This window comes from Tarenaya hassleriana, unplaced genomic scaffold (assembly GCF_000463585.1).
Source record: "Tarenaya hassleriana unplaced genomic scaffold, ASM46358v1 Cleome16, whole genome shotgun sequence".
Lineage (NCBI taxonomy): Eukaryota > Viridiplantae > Streptophyta > Magnoliopsida > Brassicales > Cleomaceae > Tarenaya > Tarenaya hassleriana.
Window position 1 is genome coordinate 1846581 of NW_010965019.1, and position 11171 is coordinate 1857751.

Below are 11171 nucleotides of genomic sequence, written 5' to 3' on the forward strand. Positions count from 1 at the left end.
AGTCTTCGGGTGTTCACGCTAATGAGCTCGGAAGGAGGATCAATTGTATAAGTAGACGTGTGTTTGTTAAAAGCCCGTGTCTTTGTTTCATCTAACCTCTCTCGACTCTTACATCGTTTTTATTTTCTATGTTGGGTTCGGGTTTCGGGTGTGAAATAGTACGTACTGAAGGTGGGAGAGGGAAAAGTGGAACAGTGCATCAGCGGCTTTATCGCTCTCGACGTTCCTCCACCTCGTGGACCTCTCTGGTACCTTTTTTTTGTTTATTTAACAATCGAAAACTCAAGAAAACAAAATATGTATTTGATTATATACCGTCTCTTGTCGTATGGAACAGGATAATGGGAGATGTATTCATGGGTAAATACCACACTGTCTTCGACTTTGGCAACCAGCGAGTTGGTTTCGCTGAAGCAGCAGCTTCTGCTTAAACATGGAGAAAAGGAAAGACAGGATGTTAGGTTCGGTCTCTTTTCTTTTTTATTTTAATTAAAAAAAGTCTTTAGTTGGCTTTTTTTTTTTATGTTTTCGATTTTTTTTGTTGCTTTTAGCAGTCAACTCCCTGTGTTTAAGGATGGACTTAGGGTTTAGAGTCCGTTTGCCAGTTTTAAATCTATGGATCTTCCTGCAGAAGATGAAGAAGTTATGTTACCTTTCTTGTCTAAAGATCGAAGAACACAAACACGAATTTGTTAGTTTATATGTACATCACTGAGAAATTCGTGTTATATATTTACATGTGCTTGCATCTTTATTCCATTTGAATGTGCAAAAAACAGCGGTTGGGATTTCAGATGCAAAATCTGCACGTTTCTATTTGCATCAATTCACCATTTTAATATTCGCTATCGTGAGCCATTGATGCAACCATTATACAGAGTCCGAACCATTTGATTCGAGAATCTCTTACATAAGAATATAACGGTGGTGTATAATATCCACACAAACCTTGTAAATGTTTCTTCTAGAAACCAATGCAACGGCTTGGTGTTCATTCCTTGCTTACGATGGGAAACATCCACTTGCAATGGCGACGTAAAAATAATTCACTGATTTATGGTCAATGAAAAAGAAGAGCAAATAATATATGATCATTAGTGGAGAGTTGCCACTATGGGTTTCAGTCGTTAGCAACATCTTTTATCTTATCAAAAGGGACGAAACCAAAAACCCTAAAACCTAAAAATGCCTTTGGATAATATAAATATCCAATGAAATAGCAATACCAATTTTAGTTAGGACACGTTGGATATAATATAATTCAATACAAATTCAATATGTAGGGATGACATCAAGGCTATTGCAGACAACATCATCCACATCCTAATAATGGATACAAATTTCTACAATTAAAATATTTAATCCCATGGTTGGTTAAACAAGATTTTTTCCACCAAATTTGAACCTAAGATATATATATATATATATATATTAGGCTAAAAGCATAACCTTTTATTGAGTTGTGTACTTCGGTTCTGCATCATCCTTGTCGACCACTTGAAACTTTAGTTAGATAAGGCATTCCCATTGTTCAGTTTCTCTGCCTATATACACACACACACTTCAACTGTCTAGACAATGAACTGTTAGCAAAACACAAATCAGCTGTTACCACACAATCAAAATATCACAATGGAGAATGTAGAGAGTTCTAAGCAATCGATTCAAATCGTAACTGAGAACCCGATGGAAAGCTGCAGAGAGAAAACTAACCTCGCTTCGGGCAAACCTGTCATGATGTATTCCATCTTGACTAATCTTCACGCGGGCTATTTTAGAATAAGCCTCTCTCTCGCCAGCCAAGCTTTGCTCTGGAAAATAATGGCTGCATCTTGGTCACACCATGACAGCCTCCCATCCATTGTGTTCCATTTCCTTTGGTGTCTAGCACTTGGAACTCAAGCATCTCTCTGTCTTTTGTATGTCCTCAAGTGTATTTTCTACTTCAAGATGGTGAAGGATGAGTTCTTGCACCATATAGGAGTGAACTACCTTTACACTCCATCGATTTAAAGGAATCGCTACACAGAAACCAAACTCTTTCGAATTTCTGGGAAATGCTCCAATGTCAACCGGACTGTGTCAACACAAAAGCAGTTCCGCGAGATATTGAGATTGCAAACGCGAAGATTCAATAGATCATAGAAATCACACAAAACCAGATCATGAAACCGAACGAAAAATCAAGAAATTCCTAACTCCAGAATCTAATAATCGGCCAAAACACCATTGGACTTACCAGGAAGAACAGATGCGCACAAACTCAGCTGTGGTATGGAAGAAATGCCATTATGCCACTACAGGAGAATAAATGATTTGCTTCATAGGAGTATCTAGGTCTCCGCCGACAACATCTTTTATTCCGTAACGGTCTGTGATATTACTATTCTTCTGGGCATTTGTTGTTCCTGTCTTAACCCTCGACATTAAAATCTATGGTCAGTGGTTCACAACAGAGAAAAGGTTTTTGTCAGTAATGGCAAACCCTGCAAGCCATGTTTCGGCCATAGCAAACCTGGTGGCTGCACGGGCAGCAGCACAAATGGGTTGGAGGGAAACTGCTGTATGCTTGTTCTCGCTCGGGATGGTTCACTATCTGGTTATCTTTGTCACCCTTTATCAGCGCCTACCGGGAGGCAACAATATCCCCGCAACGCTGAGACCTATTTTCTTCTTGTTCTTTGCTGCACCAGCCATGGCCAGTCTAGCCTGGAACTCGATTTCTGGAGCTTTTGATACCCCGGCAAAGATGCTCTTCTTCCTCTCACTGTTTATCTTCATGTCCCTGGTAAGTTTGCAAAACACTGCACAGAAAAATGCTAATCATGGAGTCATTTAAAGAAATCATCAAATGAGAACCATAGAATGAAATAGTCACACCTTTCTTTCGCCAAAATTCCAGGTCTGTAGGCCGATCCTTTTCAAGAAGTCCATGAAAAGATTCAACGTGGCATGGTGGGCTTACTCGTTCCCGCTCACCTTCCTTTCTTTAGCCTCTGCTCAGTATGCACAAGAGGTGAAAGGTCAAATCCCTTCCCGCTTAAGGCTTTTCTTGTCATCTGTCTCGGTCTTGGTCTTCCTCAGTTTGATGTTACTGACAGCTGCCAACATTAACAAACTATCCAGAAGTGATCCTCTCCTGACTTCTGCCACTGGTTCAAGAAAATAAGCAATATGAACAATGGAGATGTGTAATTAGAGATAATCCCCCCTCTTGGGGAAGACTCTGCATAGAAGGAAATAAGAGTTAACCGTAACAATTCTCTATTGCAAAATATAAACTCAACCAAATTACACGCGTTGCAATTTGCTGGGTAGAAGAATTGATCGTTTGTACTTAGCTGAAGACTCAAACAAGAAGTAAACCTATCTTTGTTCTATTGTATTTCGATCTTCCCCCTCAACCACCTCCCACATTAACAAAACCCAGTCATTGAAACCAAAAGCTCCAAGTAACAAACTCAAAACAAAGCTACCCAGAAAGGCAAATCTTGAAAGGTTGAAAATAGCCTCAGGTATTCTTCTTGATGCTCGTGCGTGATAATTTATGATCCAACAAGTGCAGTTGGTTCCGTAGGTCCTGGTTTTCCTCCAGCAAGCGGTTAAACTCGAGAAGGAACCCTTCAGATTGTTTTCGTAGAGCAACTGCATTGGATTCTTCGCTACGAGCTTCTTTAGCCTTCGCATCAAGTTCAGACTCTAACTGGTTTTTAATTTCCTGTAGAGACCTTATCTGTTCCTCCATGCTTTTAAGTTCATCTGAAGCGACGGCCTTTCCATCTTCGAAACCTAGTCCCTGCTTCTTTATAGCTTCCATGCTCTTCCTTCTTATCCGCAATTCTCTCATGTAATGATGCAGTCTGTCTATCATTAGCCCGAGGAAAAGAAATCCACCTGCAAGAAACAAAACCAAGATTTGTACAGCAATAACGGCCGAAGACAGATAAACAAAACAGAAATTGACAAAGCCGGTTTCTGAGTTATAAACCTTGTTGGTCTAAATGGATAAAAAAAGGTGTATGAAACTGTAGAACCCTGATTCGACACACCTCTCACCAAAGCCAATTTTGTTCATGCTTGGTCAAATCAGAGTAACAAAACAGTAACAATTCAACATCCGAATCCAGATGCAACAGCTAAACCATCACACAAGCATTCCGAAGAAGATCATGAAACACTAACACGAACTGTACTACTGTACTTACACCCAACACCCACTTGTTTATACAAGATGTGGATCTCAAATTCTCCACCGGCATCAGTATACTTTGTTCAGAACACTGAATCAACATAGAAAAGGTTGGATCCGAGCTTACCCATAAGAGTAGATTCCAAGAGATTTCTCGTCATTAGAACCTCATCTGTCGGATTCACCGTCCCCTCGTCGATCCAACGCTTCTGGATCTTCATCACACTGTACACGCTCGACGCCATGACCACACAAACCGTCGCCACCACCGTTTTGACGACGACCGGTCCACGCCCACGCTTCGCCCGATCAAGGCTCATGATCAACAGCTTCCTTATCGGCGTCTTGAAGGAAAGCGCCATAATTACCGCAACCTCCAACAACACAATCGCGAACAGCAATTGCTGCATCCTGTTCGATCCAGACACTCGTCAATGATACGAGGATGTGGTCTAGGGTTTTCGAATTCGTGAATCAGAGGACCAAATGCGACAGCGATCGGTGACTTTTCCGCTGGAGAAGAGGAAGAAGAAAAGTTGAAACGAGGAAAATGTATTTTGCCATTTCTATTTTGTACCAGGTTTAACTTTTAGCCTTTTTTTTTAATCACAACAGTCCTTATAATTTAAATATATTTATAAAATAGCCCCTATATATTTGCATAAACTTCAATGGTCCTCCGAACTTTTATTTCGCGACCCAAACCCAGAAGTGTTCACAAGCTCTTTGGAGGGTTCGTGCCGAGGAAGATGGCGAGGTGGTCGATTCTTCGGAGAATATCCGCCTATGGCGGTTCCTTCACTTACTCTTCTTCGGTAACACCCAAAAGCTCGAACCTTTTCGTTCGATTTGATTTTCTCCTCCTCTCTCGAGCGTTTCTGCTCATCGGGTTTCTCTATTCCTGTTTGATCCGAAACGGGTTTTGATTATAGCAGATTCCATGCTCTTTCACAATCCGATTGGGTAAAATTATACAGAATAGTCTCCAGTTTTGTATTTGATCTGAAAAATTGCGACAAGTTTTGAGCTTTCGATAAGTCCTTTAACAGATGATACTCTGGTGTCATTGTACTTACAGATTCATAGCTTTGTGTAATATAGTCTCTTATGAATGCGGTTTCTTCATATGCAATGGATTCTTGCTGTTCTTATACGTAACATTAGAATTGATAAGATACACATTCATGTGTATTGTCATTGCAGAAACATATGGTGTTCCCTCCGATTGATTTAACCCGGAGCTTGTCATTCTCTTTGATACACACTTCGGCAGATGATGAGCTGTTATTGCAGAGAATACTTACCCATCACGGTACTGCTTCGAAGTTCATCGGCAAAAACGATATCACGGGTCTCGTGGAGAAGTATTTGAGATCTGGAAACATCTCTGATGCGCATAGCTTGTTGCAATCCTTGCCAGATCGAAAATTTTTCTTGCCCGATGCCCAGGAACGGGTTCTAAGGGCAGCAGCTGAAAAGGGCGACTTTGAGATTTCTTGCAGGGTTTTCAGACAACTGTTGTCGGGCGGTGAGCCCTTGAGTTCAGAATGTTATCTCAACCTTGCGAGGGCTTTCATGGAGACAGATGATTGCACTCATTTGTTTCGTCTTCTCAAAGAAGTAGCAGAGTCTTCTACCCGGACGAATGGCTTAACGGTAATAAACCGAACCCTCCTTGCATTTGCTGAATCTAGACAGATAGATAAAGTGCTTCTGATGCTCGATCAAATGAAAGGTTGGGAATGCAAGCCGGATTTGATTACGTGCAATACCGTCTTAGATATCTTGGGTCGTGCTGGTAATTTGAACGAGATGCTCAGATTGTTCTCGTCGATGAAAGAAGATGGTTTGGTCCCGGATATCATTACGTACAATACGCTATTCAACGGGTTCAAGAAAGCCGGAAGGTTAGACTTATGCACGATATATTACGAGGAGATGCATCGGAGTGGAATCCAACCCGATTTGCTTACTTATACAGCAGTGATCGATAGCTTTGGTAGGTCAGGGAATATCGAAGATTCGTTAAGACTCTTTGATGAGATGAAACAGAGAAAGATTAGTCCCTCCCTTTATATCTACCGAGCACTGATAGATAGTCTGAAGAAGTCGGGAAATCTGCTGAAGGCAATGCAACTTTCAGACGAGATGAATTCCTCTTCCCCTGCGGATTTAGCACGTCCCGAAGATTTCAAAAGAACCCGAAAAACTTGCAGACGATAAAAATCTTTGATTGGGGGATCCAATTGGAATCTGATGTTTCAATACCATACACTGCAGCTGCAATGGCTGCCAAAGATATTGTATAAAGCCTGGTTTTTTTCTTTCATTTCCATCGATGAGTTTCCCTGGTTTTAACCAACGATATTGTATAAAGTGTCGCCTTTTAACTGAAGTAACTGTAATTTGCTCGGTTTTAATATCAGGTTCATATGGTTTTATTGGTTTATCAGAATGGAATTGTTGCATACACAAGTGCAGTCTTGTAAGAATGGCACTAAATTGCTCTGTTATTCGAATTCGGGTGCCATAAAGATCGTAGAATAACACAACGATCATGAAATTTCAAATCGTTTAGAAGAAACATAGAGAAACATCAGTCATTTTCAGACAACGAAAAACAGAGACTGGTCTGAATTGGAGGCAAGAACACAAGAAGAAGAAGAAAACTACGAGGGCTTGTAGTATTTCGTCGGAACGAAAGGCATCTTGGTGATGTTCCCTTCATACGGTTTTCCTCGGACCAAGATCTTAACTTTGGTCCCATTCTTGTGCAAACCCGATTTCACATATCCCATTGCAATGTTCTTCTTCAAGTTGGGGCTAAACCCTCCACTTGTGATCTCCCCAATCTTGTTCCCGTTCTCGTCCTGAACCTCACTGTGAGATCTCGCAGGCGGTCCTGAGGAGAAGAACCCGACCCGTCTAATGGAGGGACCGTCTTGGAGCTGTTTAAGGATTATGTCCGACCCAAGGAACCCGCCTTCTGCTCTTCTTCGTTTGCCTATTGCCCAGTTCAGACCCGCTTCCACCGCGGTTATGTGTTGTTCCATGTCATTTCCGTACAGACATAGCCCGGCTTCTAGGCGGAGACTGTCACGGGCACCTAGACCCGTCAGCCTGACTTTTCCCTCGGATTTCTCTAAGATTGCTTTGGCTAGATCCACTGCATGCTCGGACGGGACAGAGATCTCAAACCCGTCTTCTCCAGTGTACCTGAAAGTTAAAAAAAATATCATCAACATTGAAACAAAAAACCGAGTCATGTGGTTCAATGGGCTCAAACTCTGCCTCTAGAGGTGTTTCTGCTTCGACCCCAATACCGATTTAAAAAATAGGTTTACGTGCGGGAAAAAACCCTAATTCCGCGATTTTTTTACATGGTCTATGGAACCATATTAACCGAGTTGGGAGGAATCCTACCCGGTTCTGGTGAGAAAGCACAAGGCGCCATTGATGTTCATAATCTTGAATTGCCCAAAGTACAGCTTGCTCAAATCTTCTTCCGTCAGGTGTTGAAGCACCGGAGCAGCCAGAGGACCCTGCAATTTTGCGAGGTTTATTTTTTACTCCAAATCCGGGATCGCCATTTTATGTCGTTTACCATCATGATCCAGCAATAACAAAGAAGGATAATCTCGTTTTCGCAATGGCAAAGGCTTAAAGATTGCAACTTTAGAGACACATTGAAACCTGTTCCATCTGTTCTTGATATAGAAGATCTGAAACAGAACAAGAAGGAACTATAAAGAACGAACCTGAAGGGCGAGAAGAGATCTCTCGTCATGGATATGCCAAGAGACATCGCCACCTTTCGACTTGAAAGCTTTCATATGCTCCTCGATATGAGCCAAGTCCTTGTCCCTACAACCAGCATTCACCACCAAATAGATATGATCATCCGTCACCTTGGTGATCACAGAGTCATCAATGGTGCCGCCCTTCTCATTCGTAAACACGGTCAGGCTCCCTGTCCCTGGGGCAAGACCAGCCACATCAGCAACCACTAGGGTTTCGAGGAAAGGAATGCAGTCTTTGCCCTTAAGGCTCAAACCACACATGTGAGAGACATCGAACAAGCTCCCGTTCTGCCTGCAGTTTACGGTTGAATCCATGATGGAGTCTTTGTACTGAATGGGCATGCTCCATCCTGCAAATGGAACCATCTTTCCGCCATTGGAGACATGAAAGTCGTACAGGACAGTCTTTTTCAGGTCAGCTTCAGAGGCAAAGTACCGACGGGACACAACCTTCTTATCGGACTGAGCAAGACGACGGGTTATGGATTGCCCCAGCTGCCACAGATTGCCTCCTCTCATCTTCTCAAGCTAAAATCTGATCCAAGAAGATTAAAAACTATAAACAAAGACAGTATAAAAAAAGAGAGAGAACTTTAAGAAAATACACTCGAGCCATTGTTGCATCTTCACTATGCACTCATCAGAACACGAGTTGTTCTTTCCGGATTTGATTCCAGTAAAACTGAGCTTATCAATCTCCGAATGAATCTCATAGATGAAGAAAAACAATCAAAAGGATTTGAATCGGTGGTTGAATACCAACCATCTCAATGACATAAAAGTTTTGGACAAGGGAGCAAAATCAGAATGAACACGACACAATCTATGAACCAGATGAGATCCAGAAAGACATAAAGTTTGTGCATTTGTTCGCAGTAAGATTCATTTTTATAAAACACCCATTTCCAGTTTTGATATCTAACAAGAAATCTGGGCATTCAACAATCATAACGAAATCAAAGTCTCCATTTTTACGAACCCTTGATAGAAACAACCCCAACGAGTAATATAAATCTTACAGATTACGGGTTTTCTTCAAAACTCCTCTTCAAGATTTCTGGTATTCCGTGGTATTATTACACGGATGAACCGCATAAAATACCAGTATGAAAGAGAAAGAACGGCGAAAAAATGGGGGCTTTATATATTTCTAGGGTTCAAAGTATATAAATTTATTAAAAAAAATGGGAATTAAAATAAGAGGAAAATCCGATTTGGTAGTGGGTTTGAGAGGTGGGTGGAGGAGGCATCATCAGCCAGATGAAGAAAAGGCCAAAGCAACCACATCGCCATTGAGTGGTAAGTATTCTCTCTATCTTCTTCTTCCTTTTTAATCGTAAAAAAAGGGGGAAATATTTCTTATTGCCTTTATGTTTAATTTCCTATTTTGATGTTGAATTCTATAGTGTAGTAATTGTAATTTTTTCCTTTTTAACTTTTTACAGTGAAATCGAATATTATGTACCAAAAATCAGGACCTCTCTGCTCACCATTAAATTCTGAAAATTATAGGGAAAAAAAGGAAATTATTCAAAATGGAGCATAAGAATTGGAGAAACAGAGGAAACCGCTTCCTGATTCCGAGGGTCTTCCACTGGGGCAACTCAAACCAGTCCGGTCCGATCCGAGCTCGCACTCGTCCAAAGTTTTTGGATTCTGACTCGCGTGACCCGATTTTTTTCGGATATATATAACCAAACTCGAGACCTAAATTGATACCTGCAAAGTCACGAGACTCTCCCCACCAAATCATAAAATATTAGAAACAGATGTAAAGTAAGCATATAAATGGCTGGCATATATGTGTATATAGTCTTTGTAGTATATAACATGAGATGGACGATAAGTGAATAATTTCTAGCAGCTAATAATCATTTTGCTTATATAAAAGATCATATTACAGACAACACTCACAACCTCTTATTCCATTTAATTAAGAGAGAGAAACCCGACATAAGATTTAATTAAGAGAGAGAAACCCGACAAGAACACGACAGACACCTAGCAGCTAATAATCATTTTGCTAACGTTCATAAGATTTATATGTTCCGACAAAGCAGCCATCGTACCAGATCGGTTCTTCACTCAAGTTCCTTGAGAAAATCTTCGTTGTCCACCAGAACCTACCATTTAACGAGCAGATGATCCATCAAAACCCAAGAAACGAAACAACGATGTTCCACTACAAGAAAAACTGGTAATTGCGACCGAAAAATCTGTCGCAACATGAAGAAGAATCTGTCGGTAAAAAATATTTGCGACCGATTACGACCGACGGCTGTCGGTCGCTAAATCGTTGTCGCAAAATCTGTGTGGTCGTTATTCTGTCGCAACCTTGCGACCGACACATCTGTAGCTTATCGGTCGCTAATATACGACAGATGGTTAAGGTCGGTACTCTGTCGCAAATTGGTGAATTGATTTCTGTCGCACATTGCGACAGAAATAGGAGTAGGTACGCCGTCGCTACGTAACGACAAATAGCATCAGTCGCACTCTGTCGCAAATGGAACGACCAAATATAATCAGTCGCATTCTGTCGCAAATGTAACGACCAAATATAGCGGTAGGTATTCGGTCGCAATTGTCCGACTAATGTAAATGGTCGCATTCTGTCGCAAATGTAAAATTTGTAAAACAAATATTAAAAAATAATAATTATTTAAATTCAAATAAAAATTTAAAAATAAATATAAAAATATAAAATTAAAATTATTTATTTAAAATTAAAAAGTATTTATTAAATAAAAAGTATTTATTAAATAAAAACAAATTAAACACTAAACAAAAAAATTATCCGGATTGTCTGATCCGGTTGTTTGGTCCGCGGGTGTTGTAGAAGGTCCGACTCCGGGCTGAGGAGTCAAAAATGGGTTGAACGGCATATCTTGCGCCGTTGGTGGGTCGTCTCGAGGAGGAAATAGCCGGGCGAAAAGCGTCTCGTAACGCGCAATCCGTGCCTCAGCTTCTTCAAGTCTAGCAATCTTCCTGCGATCCTCCTCGAACTCTTGAATCTTTTTCTTCAACAGCTCGACCTCCCTAGTGAGTGAGACGTGGTGACCGATGGATGTTGCATCCGGATAACCACCACCCAACTGAGTCGCCATTGCACCGACGCCGTATATACGTCCTTTGGCATCGGGTTGGACAACCTACAAAATCAAAAATATACGTCAATTAAA

The 11171-nt window shown here is 41.0% G+C and overlaps 4 protein-coding genes and 1 long non-coding RNA gene across 5 annotated transcripts; 2 read left to right on the forward strand and 3 right to left on the reverse strand.

The window, feature by feature from the left end:
• Window positions 1-279: 279 nt before the first annotated feature.
• Window positions 280-1035, reverse strand: LOC104809489. The gene is made up of 2 exons (XR_771179.1): window positions 949-1035; window positions 280-423 (listed from the first exon to the last, which is right to left on the reverse strand). It is a non-coding gene; the product is annotated as an uncharacterized LOC104809489 (long non-coding RNA).
• A 581-nt stretch (window positions 1036-1616) lies between these two features.
• LOC104809487 (S-type anion channel SLAH1) lies at window positions 1617-3181 on the forward strand. Its single transcript, XM_010535497.2, is given in 3 exon segments — window positions 1617-2020; window positions 2328-2788; window positions 2903-3181. Coding segments are annotated over 3 exon segments (1116 nt in total). The 5' UTR covers window positions 1617-1632; the 3' UTR covers window positions 3170-3181.
• A 66-nt stretch (window positions 3182-3247) lies between these two features.
• On the reverse strand, window positions 3248-4741 carry LOC104809492. Its single transcript, XM_010535500.1, has 2 exons — window positions 4317-4741; window positions 3248-3894 (listed from the first exon to the last, which is right to left on the reverse strand). The coding sequence occupies exons 1-2, from the start codon at window positions 4597-4599 to the stop codon at window positions 3512-3514; spliced, it is 666 nt and encodes a 221-aa protein (XP_010533802.1). The 5' UTR covers window positions 4600-4741; the 3' UTR covers window positions 3248-3511.
• Window positions 4742-4893: 152 nt separating this feature from the next.
• LOC104809493 (pentatricopeptide repeat-containing protein At1g11900) lies at window positions 4894-6638 on the forward strand. The gene is made up of 2 exons (XM_010535501.1): window positions 4894-5004; window positions 5393-6638. The coding sequence occupies exons 1-2, from the start codon at window positions 4939-4941 to the stop codon at window positions 6410-6412; spliced, it is 1086 nt and encodes a 361-aa protein (XP_010533803.1). The 5' UTR covers window positions 4894-4938; the 3' UTR covers window positions 6413-6638.
• A 76-nt stretch (window positions 6639-6714) lies between these two features.
• LOC104809494 (aminomethyltransferase, mitochondrial) lies at window positions 6715-9158 on the reverse strand. The gene is made up of 4 exons (XM_010535502.2): window positions 9009-9158; window positions 7948-8524; window positions 7613-7731; window positions 6715-7405 (listed from the first exon to the last, which is right to left on the reverse strand). The coding sequence occupies exons 2-4, from the start codon at window positions 8506-8508 to the stop codon at window positions 6859-6861; spliced, it is 1227 nt and encodes a 408-aa protein (XP_010533804.1). The 5' UTR covers window positions 8509-8524; window positions 9009-9158; the 3' UTR covers window positions 6715-6858.
• Between the last annotated feature and the right edge of the window lie 2013 nt (window positions 9159-11171).